This window comes from Xenopus tropicalis, chromosome 10 (assembly GCF_000004195.4).
Source record: "Xenopus tropicalis strain Nigerian chromosome 10, UCB_Xtro_10.0, whole genome shotgun sequence".
In the NCBI taxonomy this organism is placed as follows: domain Eukaryota; kingdom Metazoa; phylum Chordata; class Amphibia; order Anura; family Pipidae; genus Xenopus; species Xenopus tropicalis.
In genome coordinates, this window is record NC_030686.2 from 16,684,507 (window position 1) to 16,709,287 (window position 24,781).

Below are 24,781 nucleotides of genomic sequence, written 5' to 3' on the forward strand. Positions count from 1 at the left end.
AGTCATGCTACCCCACAAGAATGTTTTCTCTACTCTTCCCAGTACCTTGAAGATATGGGCTTTTAGTATATGATGCCCAAGCTCGATGGTCTGCTGCCTGTTCAGCTTCCCCTCTTGGCGAGAGAACCAGAATGCCAGCAGAATGTGGCCACTCCTAAGGACAACATACAAGATTAGCTCTAATACCAGTCAACTGCTCACTTGTGGTTGATTACAGTGACTTGTCCAGTGACTAAAAGAGAAAGTACAGCCCAGCTCAAAACACACAATACAGTACAGTCTCATGCACACTATGCAACTCCCACAACTCATCATTACATTCACTGTGTCTAACTCTAGTCCCATGAGGTTTGAGAACACAGGTAGAATGGCCCATTGAGCCAAGGATGAACACTCTCGCTGCTCTATTGTACTCATCTATCTCCATTCAATAATATACAATGTCCATGAACCAAAATGCTAAACCCAGTTCAGCTCTTGAAATGTAGCCAAAATATTTTTTACAATATATCAGTCCACATAAAACCTAGGCGAGGGTTAGTTTAGGTGACAGGTAGAAGATGTCAATGGAGCCCATAGTAACCAAAGACCCTGACATGGTCTCTCTCTCTCTTTTTACCTGGGATCACAGAGAAATTTGGTCTTTTCACCATCCTCCCTCCAGATGAGCCACTCCCGAAAAGAAGGGTGCACAAACATCCGAGTCAAGTCTCTCCTCTTGATTAGGAACATGGACAGATTCTCCATGCGCTGCTGAAAGTCTTCCCACTCTAACCCTCCATCCACGCTGCCCGCATTAATGGCCTGGAATATGTGTTCATCAGTGAGCGGGTGAAGAGAAGCCACAGCAACGTTGAGAAGAGGTAGAGCCCTTTCAAACGAGGATTGGGTGGGGAACCTCATGTTGCACTGCAAGAGGTAGACCTCAGACAAAGACACTGGAACCACCTTGTAACTGGAGCTTTTGAGAACAAGGTAACCTTTTTCTATGAGGTCAAATGTCAACTTTAGGTAAAGGTAAGATCCTTGACTCAGTGTCTTGAGGTGGGAACTAAGCTTCCCAAAGGTAGTGTTGTCCATCTTGCCATTGAGAGAAATATTATTCTGTATCTCGGAACTGCTGTGAATACGCTGAAGAATGTACGCCTGAAGGTCTTGGTCTATAGCCTCATTTTCTTCTAACCGATCGAGGGAAATTCGGTGGAAAGGAAGTTGCTTGGTGATTTCCTGTCAAAATGTAGAGCATAAGAGGGCATGTATAAAGAAATAAGATGAACCATAACATATGGTGGGAAGACAGAACATGTAAACAATAGAAAAGGTGAGGGGCGGAGAGCGAGTGGGAGGCTGAAGAAGAGAAGAAAGGAAATGTGATGAGGATCACGAACAAGAAGAGGTGTGGGAATAATAAAGAAAAGGGAGGGAGAAATAGTAAATAAAGAATAGAAAATTCTCTTATAGATGGTAATGGCTGGCTACAACAAAGGGTAAAACAAAGGACCATGAAAGGGGCACAGTAAGAGATAAGAAGAACAAAATGAAGATAGGGAGACAGACATAAGGTGAGTGAATAAAATACTCAGGTCACTCGCACTTACCTGCAGGGTGGTTCTCACGGTTACGATAAGCTTAAGCCAGCGGGGAAATTTCCCTATCATCTTGTTCAGGAATGACACAATAGTATCTCCGTAATCTGGTTTGTGGAACTCCGCTTCATTCAGCCCATCTATCAAAATGATGTAATCTTCATCCGGAATCTTCCTTTCTGGAGTCGGGTAACACAGAAAAGTGTCATTATTCAAACAAACAGATTTCATCAGTGAATCAAAGGAAAAACCAGGATTTTACAAGGTCTTCCCTTTAGGGCTCTGGCACACGGGGAGATTAGTCGCCCGCGACAAAACTCCCTGTTCGCGGGCGACTAATCTCCCCGAGTTGCCATCACCTGCCATTTGTGAGGCTTTTTCGGCGATTTGCCGAAATCGCGCCGCTGCGTGTGCCATGAAATGGCAGGTGATGGCAGATTAGTCGCCCGCGAATAGGAAGATTTGTCATGGGCGACTAATCTCCTTGTGTGCCACAGCCCTTAATATAAAGCAAGGTCCTGAAAAAGACTATCGATAAACCCGAGTCTGTATGACTGGTAGGATACGCAGGACTAGTTATGATGGATTGGGAATTGTTCAGTACTAGTTTCCTTAATTAAAGAAAAGTTCTGGGCAGGATTTTCAAGGCTTCACCTGAAATCAACATGTGGCTAAAGAAATGGCTTCCTGCAGTGTGGATTAATGACTGGGTGCCCCATTATATGGGCAAGAGCTGTTATGTATGTGCTGGGAATCACACTCATAGATTTCAAAGGCAAAGCACTGCTGGGAAACATCAATTACTCAAATACATCAAAAGGTGGCCTTGACCACTGCTGCAATAGAAAGCTGGTATGTTACTGCATGCACCGCACTCTCTAAGTAGGAGTCCATGACAGTACAAGCCCACTGTGAATTGTGACCAATGAAATACCAAAAAAACAACAGGCACAGATCCTTTCCACTAGGTCACAAGTGGCCAGACTGCATAAGTACTTCAACCCCAAAATTCTTATATTGGTGATCCCTGTCTAAGCATCCAATATAAGATAATATAAGTAACACCCTTTCCAGGGAGGGATTCTGTTGCAACACCTAGGAAGTCCTGTCAGGCCAGAGTTCCAGACATTACTACATAGAGGAAGAGCAGGGTCACAAAAAGCCCATTAAGCTAAACGGAATATTTATATTCTTATAGCTTTCCGTATTTAATAGGCAATATTTCTCCACCACTCATAGGGTGATGCCCATCCCATATGGCAGCAATGAACAGATTTCCAAGAATTCTACACAATAAACTCAATAAAGTTGGCTGCACATTCAGAGAGCTGCTGTTCATCACAGCTGGGCGTTGCAATGCCAACATCCGCTATACAGAAAGAGCATATATAAAAGATTAATGTAGATGATAAATCATGATTTCCATATCTATATGTTAAGGGCAGCTAATTGGAAATACAAGAATGACCTTTACAGGGAAATAGAAGGGAACAGTACAGAATGACAGTGACTGAAGGACGCACCGTGCAGCTGTCTACTGTCTGAAGGGCACTTATACAAGTAATTACTGCCTCTTCAGCTTTGGGCATAGAGAGAATAGGGTTTTTTGCATCCTCATAAGTGGAAACATACATCTGTGTTCAACACTAGACTATCATACAAAGACCTAGAGCTTCCTCTGTAAGAGTAGGCACTGGGTACCAATGAGGACATTCATTGATGTGGTCATTCAAGAATTATTGTCTTTGCAATCAATATATGATGGAGGCCCAGCCTACCTTTGTACAAGTTTTCCAGTGGTTCTAGCACACCCCTGCGAAAAGATGCAGCCGGATCCTGCACACAGGAGCGCAGACTGAGAAGGCTTTGTAGGTGGGGCTCACGTAGAAGTTGCTCCCTGTAAGCCACAAGATGAGGGGCCCGGCAGAGCAGGGCTGCAACGTTGTGAACAAATTCAGGTACTAAGCAGGTATAGGCATTGTCAGCCTGGCAGTAGTGATATGCCACCACCTAAAACAGGGCAGACAGAACAAGAAAGAGGAGTCAGAGTCAAATCACGACATTCCACTGCATCCCCAAGAATGGCAAGACCAATACACTGACCCCCCAGCCCCAATGAGACAAGTCAGCTCTACAGCTCTGTTCACTAGGAGCCCTACTCAACCTCTCTTCCATACCTGTGCTGCTATTCTCCTCATTGCTTCCTCTTGCCGCCGGCGCATTTCTGGTGTCCCCGGGCAGCTTCCGCTAGTAATGCCTGAGTGTGTCTGTCCTGGTTGGCTCAGCTCCCTATTTGCTTCTGAATCTGAAAGGCACAGAGACATGACCATCAATCTGATTGAATGAGACACTGGTATTAATTTCCTTCCATCGTGAAACACAATTAGATTTCAAGTCTTCGTCATTTACAGAAAGTCTTAATACGTTTGCCGGGATATTTCTACTCTGTAGTTATAATGCTGCCCTTTCAGTGCCGCCGGCGTCAGAGAACTGTAGTGCACAAAGCAATGAAGTTCATTTTAAAGGGTAAATGTTACTTCGGAATTTTACTATTGCCCATTTATCAGTGATTATTATCTCCCTGCTTTCCATAGGGCAACATTGAAATCCTAACCTCTTTCAGGATTTAGCTTATAAAGAGATATTTGGCTTTATGAAAACCTGCAGGAGGCATATGAAAGGGTTTACTTGAAGAGGGTCCATTGTTTAACCCCTTATGTGCACACATTAAGCCCAAAATCCTGTAAGGAAATCCAATTACACAATTAAGGCACATTAAGTGTTTGAGGATGGAAACACCTTGTGATGGCATTAGCGTCATCCGTCCCTGGAGGAGGGTAATTGGGTGATGTTCCAAAGCGCCCTGCACATATTGCGCACATATCTGTAATTCATCTTATTTTCACCCACACATAGAATTAACCCCCTACTGAAAAAATAAAGCACTGAAGCACAAGCCCCACATTTCCCATGATGCCTTTTCTGGCCATGTACAAAACAGTTTCCCTTGAGATTCCCTTTGTGCTCTCTGTAGGCAATGTATATCTTCATCTGTTATACAGTGTACTTAAAGGGACGCTATGTGGCTAAAGGGGTATAATGGCACAGGAGTTGGACTCGGGGCAGGAAAAGCCAATTTTGCCACCAGCTCGCTACCCATATTCTCATTTTCCTACCCACCCCATGACTACAATTTGGGTACCTGACCTGCTGCAGGGCCCTCCACTGGGCCGTATGGAGCTCAGATTGGCTTTATTACAGTAGCTCAGATAATATAATTACGTCTAGGTTAATACAGAATGTGCTGCAATGGAAAAAAGCAGTGTTGTTTTTTTTTAGTGGGACCTTTTCATTAGTCCGTCGTTTTTTTGTTGGTTCCAATCCAGAGGCCCAAGGAGACGAGCTTGGTTTATAATGGGTCCTTTATCTACCAGAACACAACGTGCAAGGTGAAAAAAAGCCCGCAACTTGCCATTTGTTTTGCATTTTAGATTGTCACAGGTCTCTGCCCTCTGCTTCCCCTATTAATTCTATCCCATATAGCCCATCTCATAAGATAATTAGGGTAAATTATTTAAGACCATAAATCTGAACCTTTGGGTGTACCCATGTTTGTTTAGGGTGGTTCTGTTTATGATCTGCTTACATACTGTGGTGTTTCTCCAGACACTGTAATTAAATAGAGGTGTAATTAATGAAAGGTGACTAACTTATCCCAGGTCCCCCAGGAAAAGGTTTGCTATTCGCCAGGCTTTTTACCCTGTGTTAATTGGATTTTATTCTTTACTTCCCATAATCATTTATACGCTGCTTAGCCACCTCCAAGAGATAAAAGTATTATTGTAAAGTGGATGTTGCCTTTAAACATTGGGTGACAGAAGGTGGGTGACAGGTATCCCACTGACTCTAAGGGCTCTGGCACACGAGGAGATTTGTCACCGGCGATTTTTAAAAGAGCAATTTGGCGACAAGACGAATGACAAGACGCCAAGGCTAAACCAATGGAAATCGCCAGCGTCAAAACATACGAGGCTACTTCAAGTCGCCTGCTGTTTCAAATCGCACACAGACCCTTTTCTGAGCCACTTGAGTAAACATGTGGGAGGGGTAACTGTTGAGTGGTACCATGGGTAGCAGATCGCCTGGAGCTCAACTCGCATGAAATCTCTTCGTGTGTATTGTCGTGGCGACTTGTCGCCAAAGCGCCGGGGGGAAAAACGCAGGCGACAAATCTCCTCGTGTGCAGAGCCCTAATACACTGGCCATTGAGTTGCCCGAGTAGGCAGCAGGGCTCATATACAAGCACAGGTCAAACTGCCTCAGTGCAATATTCTACCAGCAACTGACTCACCAATCAATGCCTTTGGATGTCATGGGTTTCTGCAATGAAGCAGCTTTGCCCAGTGTTAGTAAGTAAGCCCCAATAAGGCCAGCTCCCTCAAACGCCAGAGTGGCCAATGGGTGTCTTCTAAACGGATTATGTTACAGATCCTTCTAATGATCAGCAGACTAGAATATATCATTTGTAAAAAACTTTCCAAATACAACTGAGGACATTTGGTGGGTATACCTACCGTAGTATTAATGATTGGGTAATATTACGCCAGTGATTCTTAACATACAGTGCAAAGCCTAAAATTGGGTCTGCATGCTGGTTATAGTGGATTTTCATGAACCATTTTGTAAGGCGAAATGTTCTGCTACAATAGTCGGCAGCAGAAAGCAGACCCTGGAGGCAGTAGGGAGACTCACGTTTTGGGGAAGCATGTGGGCTGTCAGAGTTGATCTGTCGCATACGTGTCCCATGGCAGCTCAGTGCCACAAGTCGTGAAATGATGGCGGTTTTCCCAAAGCCAATGTTGCCGCAGATCACTACTCCCCGGTTGACAGCATCATCCTCACTCTGGAGCTGCGCATCAATCTCATGGAAGAGCCAGTCACGTCCCACAAACATGGTATCCGTGGTGATACTTGGTACCTCAAACAATAGTGGTTTCAGGGAGATGTCCGGGGGCCGGTAGGGTGCAAAACGCACTGGGGAGAAAAAAAAAGGTGGAAATATGAAGAGGAAAGTTAAAAGGGGCCGGGGTAAGTATCCCCGTTAAACAATCCCTGTACAAATGAGACAAGGAGTCCTAATATTTTGTCTTGTACTCAACGTACTGCACCTTTCAACTTCAATGTATTATAGTAATACTTTAACTCCAACTGGATGTCGATAGTGATGAGCGAATCTGCCCCGTTTTGCCGAAAAATTACAGAAACAGCGATAAATTTGTTAAATGTGTTTACAGGGCTGTGCAATATGTTGGCGCTTTATAAATAAATGTTAATAATAATACAGTAATAATACTATGTGACTTTTTTTGACCAGCACTTTTTTTTTTTGTGACCACATTTTTTTGATGCAACCACAACTTTTTCTTCACCAGTTTCACAACAAAATTTGCCAATGGGGAAATGTGGAATTTTTCAGCAAATCCAAGCTAGATGTCAACCATCCATCATTCAGTTCTCTTTTTATGATCTTTTGGCTCCACTGTCTAGTTCTGAAGGTTTGGGTAGGCATGTCCATCCCAAACCTCCTGGTAGATGTAGTACTCCACCTGAGGGCCCTAACATGGAGCTGAGCAGCCACAAACTAGTTCAAGATAAGCAGCAGTTTTCAACAGCTCTCCTGTTACTCTAACCTCGTAGGTCCTGTGGAGTGCGTGGTCCAGCCAGGGTCTGTCGTGGCATCCGCAAAGAGGTACGCAGTGGGGTGTGTCTCTGCTCATCCAGATAAGCAAGGTCTTCCAGGTGTGCAGAGCTGGTGGCTGTGAGACAGAAGGCACGGCAATATTAATTTAACAATCATTTAGCTGGAGAAGAGCAAAAATGACAAATAGAGAGAGGTATGAAAAAGGGAAAATAGTCCAAAAAGTAAGGGATGAAAGAGAAACTTATAGACTACGTGAAGGGGCTGAGGGATAAGCTGTGCATCGCTCTTGCTCACTAAAGACCTCCATGTCAAATAGATGGTTGGTTCCTACTGGTCACAGCCCCATCCCCATGGCCCCAATGTTTGGGAACCACTGCATTGCAGTATATAGACATGCAATTAGCCTTATCCTCATTAGTGAATGTTTATAGCGACTTGTACTTATAAATACATTATCTATGGTCGCCCTGAATATGTTGGGCAACAGGAGGCAGCAACCAATAAGGCAGAAAGCCCCAACCAATGTGATGGATTCATACTCTGCCCCCATATCACTTACAGTCAGAGCATTGATTAGATAATGTGTCAGCACATAACAGTTTACATATAAACTAACTCCATAAATAGGAAACAGAAACCCTGAATTACACTAATGAAAATGACTCTTTAAATTAAGTTAATTAGTTGCCATCTCAGCACCAAATCTGCCTCGCCACCCCCCACTACTGGCAAGGATAAAAATGATTTTATATACAGAGTAAGTGGCAAGTCACTGTGCACAAGCAATGGCCAGCCAGCAGCTCTATGGCTGTCATTAGACAACTCCCAGCATCACCGGGTTCTGGGATGCTGGGAGTTGCAACTTATCAACAGCTGCATGGCTGCAATATTGAGATCTTTAATGCACATAAACAACTGTTACAATGTAATATGTTCTTTAGACTCATAGTTCAGCAGGAGAAACCTCTGGAGCATTGTAATGAGAATGGACGGTAACTGCAGCCCAGCATAAGGACAAACTACCAGTGTTCCTGGGCTGGCAGAGGCCCCCAAAGTGTTAAACAGAGTATCTGCTTAAGATTGGGCATTTTTCCCCCTCAACACTTTTTTTTTTTTTTTTCAAAACAAATGACTGACACCCTCTATCGACCTGAATGCGTACTGGACAACCAAGGAAAAGGCTAATGTCTGATGGCGGCCTTGGCCAGGGAATACACCTTTGTGTAATGTTAGTTGAATAGGGCACTGGGACAGTCAATATTACAATAATCCCTGCCAGCCTAGAGATGGTATATGTAGCACTTGGCATTATGGGTACCGAATGCACCAGCATCAGAATGATCCAAGGACGAGATACAGACAGGCAGCTATAATAAACAAGCTGTGCTGCCTCTAATGCCACAGTGGGCACTGCCTTTGGCAGCGAAGGGATTAATTTAACATCTAATGCTTCATTTACAACACCCTCCATTCCCTCCCTCCATCTGCAGCCCAGTGCGCCCCCTCCTGCAAGCCTCCCCCTCAAACACCCACAGAGAAACAGTGGTATTAGCATTCCAGACACACACACCGTCACCGACTTACTGGGGGAACAGCAACAAAAACACAACTATCCCAGCCAGCCAGCATTGCGCCGACTTAATAAGTGATGTTTCCAAATTCAGTCCCAGCTTAGTGGCACCTACCTGCAACAGAGTTGGGTCTTGGCATGAGGTAGAGTGGGATTGACTGTACAGACTGGGAGAGAGCAGTGTCCAGTCCCCTCTCAGGGATCTTGTTCAGGCTAAAGGTAGAGGCCATTATGTTCTCATCAACCCGGTAGAGACAGGAATCCATGGACTTTTGGGCCTGTTTCACACATCCACGGGTGCCACCATCTTTGCCACTCTCCGCCCCATATTTGGAACGGTCCATGTTTTCTGAGTAGCTTGTCAAGGTGGCTACAATGAGAAAAGAACATGGATCAGACACTCACATGACATGTCTACAGACAGTATACACAGAGCTCCCCATTTCACTATAAGATTCAGCCATTGGGATGTCCCTTCTGTTCAGGTCAGTTCCTAATTTCCCAGAAATTGTCATAGTGCAGCTCTAGCAAAGACTGGACTGCTGCTGCTTGTAAATCACCGGTCTGGGTGTGTTGGCCCTGCAGTGTCTGGCAATGGAATTTCAATTCTCACGCACGTGGCACGGAGGAGCAGCAGCGCATTTCACGCTAGAGAACTCAATTCCGACACATGTACTTGGAGGAATAACAGGCCGAAGCAGAAGCTGACACACTGATCCATAATCTTCGATCTGCCCCTCCAAGAATGAAAAACAAAAGGGGGGAGACACAGGCAGCCTGTTCCCCCAACACATAGGCGGAAGCGAGAGGTGGGCAGAGTGATCGATAGGAGCCGTAGGCTGGATGCTTATTGAAAGGAAGGGCTGTGAACACTACATAACAGCTGCAGAGATGCGGGCGTTGTATATTCTAGCCATGAACACGCTACAGCAGCCTCTATAGTACGACGCCAGTATGGATTGAACACAGTGGAAACGCTTACAGGCTCGGAATGCAGACTACGGGAGTGTCAGACTGCTAACAACCATCACCTTACTCTGTATCCTACTGGTATCCATATACAGACACACAGCTATATCCACGGTGTCTACTTCTCATGTTACATTACTACAGTCAGGAAGCCTAGTCTTTAAGCTGGTGGTTATCATACTAATATGGTTGAACCTCAGTCTGCTTTACCCCTTTGAAAACCATCTTTTCGCCAGGGTTCCCTAAGAACATTCAGACCTTAGCCATAGTTTAAGAATATATATATATATATAAGGTCTTTACCACAAATCTTGCTCTAACTAACCTTGAAAACAGAGAGCAAGATTTCTCACCAAATCTGTTCCTAACTCATCTTCAGGCTGGGCCTTCCCAAACAAAGTCTATGATCCCCCCATAGGGTATCAGTCCCACTGTTCAGGAACCATTGCTTTAGGTACTACTAAGACTGCTGATTCTGCCTTGTACAGAAATGCCATTGTCTTTTTAACTTTCCCGTACCGTTCCATACTCCCTCCCACAGATGTTCTGTTGGTCTGATAATCTCCTCAATAAGAAACTAGCAAATGTTAGTGGCTGGTCATGGCAAAGATCAAGCACCATGGCAACAGAGCACCCTAAGTTTGCAGAAAGCATGCCCAAGGAGGTGCTAAGTTATCCCATGCATATCTTCTAACTGTCCCTTGTTAGATAGAAATGCTCCAATGCATGGGTGGGCTTACCAGAACATGATAGGGTTTAAGGGCATATCTGGGGGTATTCTAGGAATGAACAAGGCAGACCCAAAGCACTGTTAAGAGGTAACCAACAAAATCTATTAATCCTGAGAGATCAGGGCACCTATCTCTTAGACCTTCTACTAAAAATATGAGTTTGGCCACCTGCCTTGGCTGTAGCAAGCAATGTCAGGGAGGAGGGGGTTATTCTTCCCCTTTAGGGCAGGGGTACAAGGGGAGATTAGTCGCGCCCATAGATGTCCTCCCCAAATACTGTCCACAAAGCAACTGAGGAGCACTTCGGTGTAAAAGGACAGTAATCTATATTAGCACAACATCCTAATCATAGGCCTATAATCCATAGATCATGGACACCCATAGCTGTCCTTCCCAAACTCTGTCACCATTGGTTAAAACTTATCAAAAACAATAGTATCTTTCTCCAAAGAACATGGCCCCTGTATACATAGGATATGGGCAGTGAAAATAAGGAACATTATATATATTTGTTACACTGCTCACATCTCTTTAGTTCTCCTCACCCCATTTCTGGCTTGTTGGTGTATTTTATAGCACATAAGGGAACAATGTGTGCAAAGTGGCACTAACAGTTAAACCCACTGAGCTGTTACATGGGAGTACCCTGAACGGTGTGACTCTTATAAGCCATGAAACGCTTATCGCTGCTCTTAGGCTGCAACAGGCGTGTATGTGCCACCCAAAAACACCCCATACGGGCGACTTATCTGTAGAAATGTTTAATCAAAGCTCCGTAATGTATATTCATGCTTGCAAGTGTGCAGCTCTAAACATAGCCGCAAGTGACATTTTTATCTCGCTAAAAACGATTAGGGATGGAATATGACAGTTCTGCATGCGCATGATGGTCCGCCAGATGGATTAAAAGGGGGGTGGTGGCATATGCAGCCTGATGAATGACATGTATTACTGCTAAGCACTGGGAAGATTCTATCAGCAAAATTCAGCATATTCATTGCTGCCAGCAGTCGTGTTTTTCTACAAGCAGCCCCAAAACTGAACTATATCATTGGTGAGGCTTTGATGAACGATAGTCAAGAGTGAAGTCAACTAGGGACAGGGGGAGGGTGAAAAAGGACCATGAAATGTATTTTTGTTGTGTTGAGACTGGCAGCCACCCATAGCTGAATCCGTCATTTGTCTGATAACATAGCAATGAAGAAGGGTCCCCTACAGCAGCAATTCTCACCCAGTGGCTTGTGAGCAGCATGTTGCTCCCAGTGGCCCCAAAGTAGGTGCCAGTTTTAAACTTCTGGCTTGGAGACAAGTTTTGGAAGCACGGAGACACAGTTTTACTCCAAGCAGAGACTCCTGTAGGCCAGCAGTCTACACTCTACCAAATAGCCAATCACAGTTCTTATTTGGCATACTCCAAACAACTTTTTTTCTTGCTTGTGTGGCTCACCAACCACAATCAGATGTTAAAAGGTTGGGGATCCCTGCTGTACAGACACATGGATACAGAAAAAAGGGGTCTTGATTCCTGGTAATGACTTAAGGCCATGTCATTCACCAACCACATAAGAACTATAGGTTGCCCAGACTGTGCCAGCACTGAAGATGGTTGTGTTCTTATATTGTTGCTGATTGGGAACTTTATAATAAATGGGAAAAGAACAAAATAATGGCTCCTTGTTTTAGCAGAATCTGCTTCGTTGAAGCTTTAAATGGGGACAGGCAAGTCCTGCAACAAGATGAATACAAGCATGCATAACATTTAATGGCCACCGTGGCTTTGCAAATGAACAGCAGAAGGGCTTGGCTACCAAATAATTCAGCACAGAGCATCACTAGCACAAAAAAAAACAATTATAAGCATTTTCTGCAAAAGGCAACTCAATCTGGCAGGTAGACTCAATGTACAGTTACAGGATCTTCCATAATGAATAAGCAGCCAGGCATGCTCAGTCCACTGACAAATGGAGCATGCTCAGTACAGTTAACCTTGGAAATGTTCAACATAGGCTTACTCACCAATGATTCCGCTGTCCCTGCTCTCCAGCGTGGAGGTAGGGCTGCAGTCCTTGGCAGGAGCTGTTGTGTTTGGGGGTGGTAGCGTGGAGCAGGGGCTGCTGGCAGGGGGTGAAGCTGTACTGCTGGTCAGTGTGGAACAGGGGCTGATCCTCTGGGTGACCGCAGAACCCTGTGGAGGGGTAACACAGTGTGTTAAAAAAGAATGCAATAGGTTAAAAATAAGAGGCGACACCCCCTTCTGTTCATCACACAGTGGAACTACATATATCCATTAACCGAGTGGCCTCCCTGCTGCAATCTTGTCACATAATAGAGTTCATACCCATAGTTCCTCTCCTTCCCAACCTTTATCATTATATTTCCCTTCAGCCCCATCAATCAACAGAGAGCCTTTTCTGAGTTAATGGAAAAACCCAAAGCACGCTTCTCTACACAAGTCCCCTTGTTGCACATTTTCTGAGGGGCAGTTAATCTGCTCCTCTGCTCAGTCTGGCTATTTCTTGGCATAGCCTAGCCTTCCTGTCCAATCAGGGTGCTCATTATCATCATTCAGCCTCTGTAATCCAAGATGGTCCATTAGACTCACATTCTCTGAATGCTACAGCAAATATATATTGATTTATTGTGAGCAGGGAGCCCCTTCCCTTTGTGTTTAACACTCAGCACTTCATCTTGAATGTAATTGAATATGTTCATATTTATGTGTTATTATTATATGGTTCCCTGTTTGTTTTACTTGCAGTACTGCATAGGCACATAGAGCTTTATAAATATCCATCCATCCCTATAGTATCCTTTATTTATATATGTGAGGATATTCCATACTGCCTTAGAGATATTCTAAACTATTCCAGTCATTCCCTACTCCAGTGGAGCTTACATTCTAAGGTCCCTATCATACACAGACCCCAAAAATGAAATTTTTGACCAGCTTCCTATTCAAAAGTGAAGGAAGTTTACTGAAAGGGTGGAGCTTCACATGAGATAAGGAAGTGACTGGTTTCTGCACATGGTTCAGCTTCTGTCTTAGAAAGGACATCAGACACAATGTTGGAAGAGAGATATGTAATTTTAGGCGCAGTTTATTTTTGGGGATTTAAAAATAAAATGGCTTACTTATTCTATATGGCAGTGATCCCCAAATCAGTGGCACATTAGCAACATGTTACTCCCCACCCCTTTTGATGTTGCTCCCAGTGGCCAAAAGTAGGTGCCATTTTTACATTTCTGGCTTGGAGGCAAGTTGTGGAAGCTCAGAGACACCGTTTCATTCCAAGCAGAGATCCTGCAGGTCCCATCGGGCTACCAAATACATTTTTTCATGTCTGTGTAGCTGACTACACTTTTTACAAATGTATAGAACCCACACATACAATATATTTATTTTTGTTCATAAAGTTTATCATGCTTCATCTAGTGCTCTTGGTCCGTCTCATTCATCTGGTGACTCCACGTCTGCTCAAAGCAAAGCACTGCAGCCCCAATCCATCACCACTCTGCTTGCTCTTGGCAAGGACTGTCCAATTAAAGGCCATGAGCTGGACAAAGCCTTCTGATGCCACTGTGTTCCACAGATTTTCATTTAATATGATTCTACCAGTGAACCTGAGCTGTAACTGGCCCACTGCATGAAAAAAAGCTGGAATCCTCATCTTCACTCGTGTGACAACCACTGTATCTTGGGCCAATAGGTCCATAACCCTTCTTATCTTCTACTCATCTGTCTTCTGTCTACACTGTATTCATCCCAACCATTGGACTTTAAAAACGAAGATGCCTGTTTCTCTATACCCTTTTATGGCATATTGTCTGCTACCCACCTAGGTATCTTCGATGGAATAACTATGGTGCTTCTTACCTTATTACTCACCTTATTACCTGCTTTAGACTTTGCTTTCTCCTACTAGAATGCTGTAAGTATCATTATTAGAAAATCACCAGCATCTCCCACAGTTTTGTACACTGGAGATCAGCCAAACCCGGTTCACCTTAAATTTATAGTATTTACAGAGGGACAGAGAACCTGAGCTACAAGGTCACATGAGGCACAATACATCAGATGAAAGAGGCACAATATATTTCTAACCATCACAGCACTGGGTGGCCTGGTCTAAGTTCTTTGATATTCAGATATAATGCTAGTCATGTTTCAGTGAGTTCCTTTATCTGCTTCCAACATGCCACAAGTTTATTGCGTTTGCTTTCTAACTGCCTTTACGTTAATATGACCACACTTTATGGGACTAGCTCACCATCACCTCATTAGTATGTTATAACTCTTATTTTGTTCCCCTGCTATCATTTATCCATTTCTGTTTTTCCTCACCTGTTTGTCTTCTTGCCAGTCTTCTCTCACTTGGTTTTCCTCCTGCCCCTCCATGCTGTATTGGGGAACAGCCGCCTGGACTTCGCTGACTTTCTCTCCCAGGAGGAAACCCAATCGGGTCATGAGGGTGTTCGCAGCCTCATCAACGGATGGAGGGGGGCCCAGGACTGACTCGTCTTCCCCTAGAAATAAAGATGAAGAACGTTTCACCAGAATGATGATGTAGGACATCTGAGACCATTAGTCAGGTGACAACACAGAAATAAGCCACAATTCTGCACAATATTGTTTTCTTCCATGGTCACAACTGTTGTGCTGTACGTAAAAACATGAAGTCTAGTTACATAATAAACCGAAGAAAACGTTTCCCTATTATATCAATCAGAATATCCAAGGCTATTGTGATACTAATATCTACAGTTAGTATTAGTGTTTGTATTTATAGTTTATGTATGTGAGTGTATAGATTGGTAGGTGTGGGTTGTGTGTGCTGGGTTTACTTGGATGGGTTGAACTTGATGGACACTGGTCTTTTTTCAACCCTATGTAACTATGTAACTATATTCCATGGTACTCACGTTACCTCCTATAACTAGGACACCACAAATCTACGAGCTACTTATAGAGATGTTCATGAGTCTGTGGAAACATATTACATGGGGAATGTATCCTGATTATAAGATGGCTTTATCTTCAATCATTGTCCCCTAAATAGAACTTACAGGATGAGGCAAGGCACAGCTCTGCATGAAACTTGCAATTTGTATTAATTAAAAGGTAGAGCGCATTTAAAAAAAAAAAAAAGAGTTATCTGTAATTTGTCCTCCCCTAACCCCGTGTACCATCAGTTTTCCATTCCCGTCATTGCTTTAAATAAATGGAATTCAGACAAACAGTAAAGGTAGGTTTCTGGATGCCCGGCTTATGTTCGAAAACTTGAAACCTGAAACAATCCTCATTAGCGCTCGAGAGACCAAGCACAGCTTGCACATATATTGATTAAAGAAGGTTCCTACGCTGCTCATAAAGGAACGTGACGGTATGCCTCACCCAGGGAATGGAAGGGCTGCTCATAGGGGAACATATAGGTGTTTATCAGTTAGGGCAATGCTAACTAAAAGTGTTACCTCCATGTAATCTTCATCAGTGGTAGGGCTTAGAATCCTTTCCTCCATCCCCCCAACCTCTTACCCTTATCCTAACGCAAACCCTTAGGTTACTAGTTTAGGGTTTGGGTTTGGAAGACCTTTAGAGAGAGGAGGGAGCAGAACTCAGAACCCATCCAGGAGGGCTTACATTGAATAATAGAAGAGGCAAGGGGAGGGTTGATCATGGAGGTAAGGCTTTAGAGCCCTGACAACTGGTGCAGAAAACAGAATATGTGATTAAAGGTTTACATAAAGATTTACCAATAAGTCAAAGCTTACACATGGCATCCAGCAGTTGTATCCTGCTTTTTAGGGCTACGACACAAGGGATATCCTGACCAGTAACTACAGTGCTCTTGTGATAGAACCGTGGCTGTCAATAAGCAACTCATCTCCTTTCACGGTTTCCATAAGCAAAACATGGCAAACACTATGCGTTTCTGAACTGTGTCAGTCTTTCACCACCAGTGTCTGCATTAACTAAAGCAAAGCATTCCTGACTGGTGTCTGTCTGTCACCGCCAGTGTCCGCCATAAGCAGAGGGTTTCCAATGCTTTGATATAGGAAGTGGCGACAGGCAATTGGGGGGGGGGGGGGGGGGGTTGGTTCTCCACAAGTGCCCTGCGCCACTCAGCACTCTCTATGCCACAGCTCACAAAACATGAGTAAATCCTTTACTCCCAAAGACTACTATAGCACAAATACAAACTGCACTGTTGATGTGCCTATAATGAAAACGAAAACCAGACTTTCTTTAAAAATATGAACATAATTTAAATTGCGTTTTTTTTACATGACTGAGTTGTATTTCTTGGAAAACCTATCCAGGCGCAGCTTCCCAGAAAGCAGTAAGTGGTAGCCTCGGGGAGACCGGGGGGCGTCTGTACAGAAGGTTCCACTGCTTAAACCACATGCAAACTGATAGAGAAGAGAACTAAACAGCAACATTTCTGTACAATCAGAAGCAATAAGGATTCTGTCCCCCGGCTGACAATCAATTGCTTAGCAGACAGAGCCTCAGAAGAGTCCAATTTCCCAAGGGTTGCCATGAAAAGTACAACCAATTACAAATGTCCAACAATCTATAAAAGTATATTTTGAAGCAAAGGGGATGCTGGGAGTTGTAGTGTAATCACAGTTGGAGAGTGGACAAACAAATAGCACATTTGCCTTTATACAGAGTCAGGAGAATGGGCCACATCCCAGCAGCCATTCTGTGCACAAATCAAGTGGGGACAGCACTATGGGAGTCAGCCTGGATGCAATGAGAGGATCCGCCGTGTCTCTGACATGTGCATGGTGCTCGGTATCTTCTACACGCTGGGAAGATGACTCAATCCTGCAGCAGTTGCAGGCCGAGTGCCTGATCTAAAGCTACAACTGGCGGGTGGAGGCACAGTTAACTCTTTAGGACAAAAAACTCCAATTTCTATGTGTGCATGTGTGAAATTCATTTAATTTCCCAGAATGTTGAGCAATGTACCCAGAATGCTGCATTAGAAAATGGGGAGCAAACAGGAATAGGGCGGCATCTCCTAAAGTGTTAGAGAACTAGGCCCACTGAGACCATACATTTCTGCCTCCCTGCTAGCTGTAATGGTATTTGCAGATTATCCAAGATGGCCGACAAGTGTCACACAAAGTACACTCCAGCCTTCTGCTGTTACAGGTGCGGTGATCCAGCACGGGGGTGTGTGGTAATTAGTTTTGATTCTCACCATGAGGGCGGAAATATATCCGTAAACCAAGCACAAAAGATCAGATATTGGCAGCTTCCCACACTTCTCTGAGGGTAGAACAGCCATATACCTTCCTAACGTTTCTGTCAAGTTCCGGTGTAAACAACCCAGTGCCTGGCAGATAAGGAAGGCCACCATTGCGGTACAAGGCCGCTGGTTGGTTGCTATGGAAACTGTGCATAATATACGCTGATTCACTTTGCAGGCAGCTGGGGGCACAAGCATGGATGTTGGAAGGAGGCTGATTGAATAGTCCCTATATGGAGAGGCGACACAGGATCAGGACACAGGAGTCGCACCTTCCGTACGGCAGGGAGAGACATGATCATGTGACGGGACGCAGGTGTGCAGGAAACCTAGCTCTATGCGGCTAGCTGCTGCTCAACTACACCTCACAGAACTCACAGGCCTCAAGGCAGTATAGGTGGGGGCACACTGATCTCTCTGTCATCAATAATAAGATCCCTGTTCTCCCTGATGGGTTTAGACACTGGAATAAATAGGTGCTTAGATGTGTATTTATGCGCTCGGTACAGACTGACAAGCCTGCAGAGCCAGCAAATGTGTCATTCAGGGTGAAAAGTGCACGCCGAGCAACCCATATTGTGTGTAGGGGAGCCCTACCCTAATAATGAGCACACTGTATGTATGTATGCCATCATGCATTGTATATAGCACTGTATGCACTTATACACCAATGACATACCCCTGTCAGACAAGGGCAAGGGGTATATGGCTCGGGGTAATGATGCTGGGGATAGATATAAGCTGGTAACTGTGAGCTCAATGATGCTAGATTACTGTGTATTGGGGAATAGAGGCTCGGGTATCAGCAGTGACATGGACACATATCCTTTAATATAATATATAATCAGATTTGTGCCATTTACTGAACTGCATGAGCATCATACATTCTGCCTGGCCTGCATAAACTCCTCCTCACCAGTAAACCTGAGAAGGAGGGCGGTACTCATAACAGGGGGGCTCATTATGTCTTCTTAAATGGCTTAATTACCTTTATTTGCAATTTTGTATTTATCTGGCAGATGAAATAGGAGGTGAGTGTTTAACCATTTCTCTTTTGCTTAGCTTCACATGGACACAAAGGCCAGAGAGTGGGAGAAAGCACCGCTATGGAGACACACAGAACATGGAACAGTTTCTCTTTATATTTATGCAGGAACAATGAATTCGTCATTGGCTCATCGTCATCACAGATAAAGCCTCTCTCATGCACCGCCATAAAAGACTCCACTTATGATGGATTATTAAATTCCTGTTCCCATTATGCCTTTTATTAACAACAAACACAAGCCCAAATAGTGTACAGAGAGCGCGGTGCCCTCCCCCAGCCTACGTAAGAACTCTGCCTTGCACCCCACCTCTGACCCCCCTATGAATCTGCCGGCTCTCATACAGCCTCATTATGTTCTGTACTCAGTGATTACCACACTCTTTTCTGTGTGCCCCTATAATTAAAAGGATGCTTTATGGAGGCGCTAAGGATGGAGAAATAGTGAATAGGGCCCCATGCAGTTAACAGCAGAAGAATATCTTCCCCTTTATCCTTAATTATTGGTATATTATCTTCATTAAGTGAACGATAACTCTAATATACATACATGGGCAGATTTCAGCTGCCAATTCTGGTCCTTCAGATATGCCCGAGTATGGAAACCCCCCCACGAGCCTACCCGACCGACATCTGGCCTAAAATTGGCCAGATCTCTATTGGGCAGGTTGATTTTTCCATTTGATCGGGGGCCGCATCAGCTCATTGATATGACCCCCTCACTCAGACTGCTCCTGCCTTACAGGTGGGCATACTGGGAGAAGATCTGCTCGTTTGGTGTGTATGGCCACCTTATGTCTACCCATAGCCTGTACAGAGATACCAGCCCCCCAAACGTTTGCTCATAGCCTGTACAGAGAGATCATAAAACTATAGCAGCATAGGGATTCCCCTGTACTAAGCACAATTCAGCAGGAACAGCCCCCTAAGTTTGCCTATAGCCTGTACAGAGAGGTACCATAAAACTATGGCAGCATAGGGATTCCCCTGTACTAAGCACAATTCAGCAGGAACAGCCCCCTAAGTTTGCCTATAGCCTGTACAGAGAGGTACCATAAAACTATGGCAGCATAGGGATTCCCCTGTGCTAAGCACAATTATGTGGGAATAGATATATTAAAATATGGAATAATGTTTTAGAGTTAAGGAATTGTAATAAAAGCAAAGACTAACGATATTAATGTATGAAAAACATGGTAGATAGAGAGCAGAGCCCCCTAGTGGAGAGGTTAATGCCTTATGTAAAATACAAATATAAAACTAGTTCTAAAGTATGATATCGTGTTATTTCATCCTAGCTACTATGCTAGTTTGTCACTCTCATTGTACCTCCCTATCATTAATACTTTAAATACTTAAGCAATAAAGACTAAAAGCTCAATTGGGGCAGGTACAAAATATTCTGTGTGCTCTGATCACCCTTGTCTCCCACTGGGTATTATCCCCCAGTTCCTGTCCCCTCCACTGTATCTGTACAATAGTAACTGCCCCTGCATGTAAATCAGGGGATACAGACAAAAGACTCCGAAGGAGGAACAGAATGATAGAAGAGAATACGGCTTTCAATTAACAATGGTGGTGCATGAACAGTGATGTAAAGCAAGTCTGTTACTATGGAGACGGGGGTCATTGGAGAGTAGGATGAACACATGACACGAAGAGCTGGTCGTCAATGTAAGAACAGTAGAAGAGGAGAAGAAGCAGGCAACAATTCAGCAGGGGCAGTGGATAATAGACAGGGGAAAGCAGGGGGTAATTAGCAACAGTCAAGTACAACCATCACCGGTCAAATGGCAACCTGAAAGGATGACAAGGGAAATAAACTGGTGGGGTCCTGACAAGAGGGCAGGAAAATGAGATATACACACTGGATAGTAATGAGAATGCTACTAAAAGCAGAAAATGATTTGGCAACTTGTACATGTTCCCCGAGTCTTAGACCCCTAACATTAAAGGGTAAGGTCTATGAATCAGTATACATGTATCATCATTATCACCACTCTACACAACCAAATCACCCACATTATAGTCCAGGCTTGAACTCTACCAGCAGTCCTAACCTTGCCAGTGACTTAACTATGAGCAAATTACCCTTCTCCCATGCCTCGGAACAACCCTACGCTCTACACCACCTTGTTTTGTTGTCCCAGCGAACCAAACGTTCTGCACCTATCCTATCTCGCTGGACATTCTGTACAAGTAGTCACTCTATAGCTGGGCAAAGATACACACTTACCCAGCAGGTAGGCATCAGCTTCCAGATTCTGGGTGGAACCGAGAGTCGGGGATCCTAATTCAGACTCAGGAATTCTGGGACTCTCCACAAACTTTGCCTTTCTCAGAGGGTCTGAGAGGATAGCGGGGTCGTAAGAATGGAAACCATAACAGACACAGAATGTTAAGGAGTGTCAGTGAGCAACACCAGGGGCATGGAACAACAACGTGAATTGATAGGAAGTGTCAAACGTCAAGGAGCATGGAACGAAAAGAAGAGGGTGGTGGCAGAAGACACAGGATAAGGGATAATCATGATGGAAATAAGAGAATATGTGAAAGATTGTAATAGAGAAGGGAAAGTCAAAAAGAAGAAGAAGAAAGGAAAAGTGAGAGACGCAATGGGTAAATGAGTGTTTGGGGAGAGAAGAAAAGGAAAGAGCAAAAGGGGAACAAGAGAAAAAAAAGGGTTGTGAGTTGCTAGAACAAACAGTCGGCAGATGGAAACTGTTAACTACTCGTCCTAGATCAAGTTACCCTTCTTTTTCCTCTCTGTTCTTGCGTATCAGAAAACCCCTCTCTCTGCCCTGCATGCTTCTCTAAAAGGAGACTTGTCCCATTGGACGTTCAATGGTGTTTACGACGTCCAACCAATAACTCCATGTTGAGCATAGTTAGAACTGAGCTCTGATTTGTAAAAGAAGAAAAAAAAAATCCAACTTGCCCATCACTGAAGTCCCCTATATACATCTAATGAAACATATTAAGGGATGGAGGGCTGGCCAACATTATCCGTGCTGGAGAGAAGCATGACTTATGGCGACAGAATTAATAATTACAAGCTCCAAAGGCACAGGGGCTCAACAAAGCCATCGACTTTTAACTGCCATCCTGGGGCTCCTCTTAAACACGATGGCCACGGAACGTCTCGGTGGAAATGTGAGTACGTGTTAACCACAAGGGGCCAAGAATGCAACTGCAAAGGCTTAGCAAATACCAAAGGAAAGACAGACACAAACAACATTAACAGCTGAGAGTTTACACTGAAGAGAAACACATGGGCAGAGGAGCTAACAATCCAGCATAAGTTATAATGCAAAAGTGTGTGAAACAAACCCAGCAGTAAGGATCGTATAAAAAAAAACTCCCAGACACAATATACTCTTAATTAAATGCCCCATACTAAGCTACCACACATGAATGGTTACAATCAACTGTATCCTTATATTGTACTGCTTAGGGAAAACAATATGGCAGCTACAACTGACACACAGGAAATACAGAGAAGGAAATGTTATATGTGCATGGTACGCACCTCTGTATAATACATACAAATATGGGGAGGAAGAACACACTAAGACAATATTACCTAAATACCCTGGGTTTTAAAATGCACTTTAAAACCCATTACCCAATAACCTAAATATTTATGGGTTCCAAGTCACAAATGGTGGATATCAAATGATACATGGATCTGATTGCCGCAATATATTACAAGCTATGGACTAGTTGAATAGCAAATGATCTATGGCAGTTGTCCCCAACCAGTGGCTCGCGAGCAACATGTTGCTCCCCAACCCCTTGGATGTTGCGCCCAGGGGCCTCAAAGCAGGTGCTTATTTTTGAATTCTTGGCTTGGGGCAAGTTTTGGTTGCATAAAAACCAGGTGTACTGCCAAACAGCGCCTCCTACAGGCTGCCAGTCCACATAGAGGCTACCTAAAAGCCAATCATAGCTCTTATTTGGCACCTCAGGTACTTTTTTCATGCTTGTGTTGCTCCCCAGTTGCTCCTCTTCGTTTACTCTTTGTCAACAACAGAAATGGGCCATAGCACATATGGTCACTCATATAATACATAGGTTTGGGGATCATGGTAAAGGACAAGGATCTAAAAAGTAAAAATGAGCAAGCGTGAATGTGAAATAAAAAGTTTTCTCTTTTACCAGAATCGTTTTTAAAAGGAGATAAACAATCATAGTCTCGTCAGACTCATGTTAGTGTCGCCACCATTCTCAATCTTTGGATGCTCTTGGGTACTCACTGATCACAACAATAAGGATCCCAAGACATGGCAGCAGTTTGGAGCCCCATTAATGATTATCTTGTCAAGAAAAACAGAGAGTTGTATTTCCAAAATAGAAGTAACTGCCACAAGTCCCACAAAGCAGCAGTTATGGGTATGAAGCCCGGAGATAGTAGACACAGTAGGGCAAGCTCCTCATATGCAATGATAGATTTAAGGCTACTAAAATACTTTGTTAAAAGCTGCAGTGCCTCGTTTCTCCTATTGATGGAAGTCACACATTTTTGCTTTTACCTGCGGCAGTGAGCAAGTTCAGCAAGATCATTGCTCATAGTCAGTGCCAGAAAGAGGTGTCATTCATTGCAATATACAAAAGGTGACAAGTCATTAGATACCTACAGCAATGGAAAATTGTTATTTCATCTTGGCTGCTGATTTTGAAGCCTATCGGCTAACAAGGGAGCTCAATCATCCCTCGCCTGAGCACTGGGAGGCCAATAGAATTCTCCAGTCGTGTGAGCGACAAGAAATACATCTGGGAAAGGCATGTGTTTCTTCTCTCCTTCCATTCTCGTTCTCCAGAGGTTGCCATGAGTCTATTGGAAGCACATATAAGAGCAGCACAAAAGGTCACCCAGGCAGTGCCTGTACACTAAAGCGCCTTTGCTTTATCCATAAGCCTGCTAGAGGAAAACAGTTTCCTAATGTTTAAACTACATGCAAGATATTCATGTGACCCATTATTTCCTTGCATTGCCTTTACTTAATATGAAAGTTTAATTGCAATGGCTGGACCAGCTCAAGGAGCTACTCTTTAGATCTAAACGTTTGACAAATGCACATTATTTTGCCTCTAAATGAAATGTAAAAGGGGAGAAGGGCTATAATATCTATATCAATATCTATGTTTGCTGATACACTGCTGTCAAATGTAAAATCCCATTCTCCAGGCAAAAGAACTTCACCATCACCGAGAGGCACCGGCAGGGCTCATTCCAAATGCCCCCACTAATGACTAATACACTGTGCACTGTGCATTCTCTCTATGTATACATAAATCAAAGAATGGGTGCTACCATATTGCTTGTACTGGCTACAAACTGCTTAAATTGACTACTGAGGTTCAAGTATCTCATAAATGTGGAGCCAAAGTGCCCAACAGGATTTGAGTCATTTTATGGGGGGTATAGTACTGGAAGCTTAGATGCCATGTTTTTGGGATACATTTAAACAAGGTACCCTAAGCACCCCATGTATCATTACCCAAAATCCATCCAATTATATTCCAGGTACCTTGTTGAACACTAATCTTTGCAATATTTCTTTTTACACTGATTGCATGGCTAGTCCTTTATAAAGGATGCTCGCTTCCACAATATCCCCCATTTCTACATAGGGTTTACATATGTACCCCAATAAGTGTTCCATAAACCAGATACTGACTTACGTTATCCTGCATAAAAGACTTTGGTTATCTGTCTAGATACCCCAAGGATTGTGGGGTCAACACAACACAACCGGAAAAATGGTAAAATGATTGAGGCAAAAATTTCATAATGAAGTGTCTCTGAGGCACTAGAATGATATCCCTTTAAAACTTCTGCTGCAATGCAGTATCCTTATCACTACCACTTCTTCTCCGTTACATAAATATATACCTATATATATATATATATATATATATA

General features: G+C 43.7%; 1 protein-coding gene and 1 long non-coding RNA gene across 12 annotated transcripts in view; one reads left to right on the forward strand and one right to left on the reverse strand.

Moving 5' to 3' along the window:
• The window catches only part of tanc2 (tetratricopeptide repeat, ankyrin repeat and coiled-coil containing 2), a 234,334-nt gene that overhangs the window by 21,655 nt on the left and 187,898 nt on the right, over window positions 1-24,781 (reverse strand). For 9 of the 11 annotated variants that reach the window (XM_031894275.1, XM_031894272.1, XM_012952715.3 and 6 more), the window contains 11 exons: window positions 21,095-21,205; window positions 14,900-15,081; window positions 12,574-12,742; window positions 8,973-9,227; window positions 7,277-7,402; window positions 6,339-6,620; window positions 3,764-3,891; window positions 3,365-3,596; window positions 1,599-1,765; window positions 620-1,227; window positions 46-154 (listed from right to left, as the gene is read on the reverse strand). In XM_031894275.1, the coding sequence (XP_031750135.1) occupies window positions 46-154; window positions 620-1,227; window positions 1,599-1,765; window positions 3,365-3,596; window positions 3,764-3,891; window positions 6,339-6,620; window positions 7,277-7,402; window positions 8,973-9,227; window positions 12,574-12,742; window positions 14,900-15,081; window positions 21,095-21,205 (2,369 nt within the window). The remainder of the gene's footprint in view (window positions 1-45; window positions 155-619; window positions 1,228-1,598; window positions 1,766-3,364; window positions 3,597-3,763; window positions 3,892-6,338; window positions 6,621-7,276; window positions 7,403-8,972; window positions 9,228-12,573; window positions 12,743-14,899; window positions 15,082-21,094; window positions 21,206-24,781) is intronic. The other 2 variants (XM_031894277.1, XM_031894280.1) reach the window with 1 other exon arrangement.
• On the forward strand, window positions 17,677-19,059 carry LOC116407942. The gene is made up of 2 exons (XR_004220628.1): window positions 17,677-18,129; window positions 18,876-19,059. It is a non-coding gene; the product is annotated as an uncharacterized LOC116407942 (long non-coding RNA).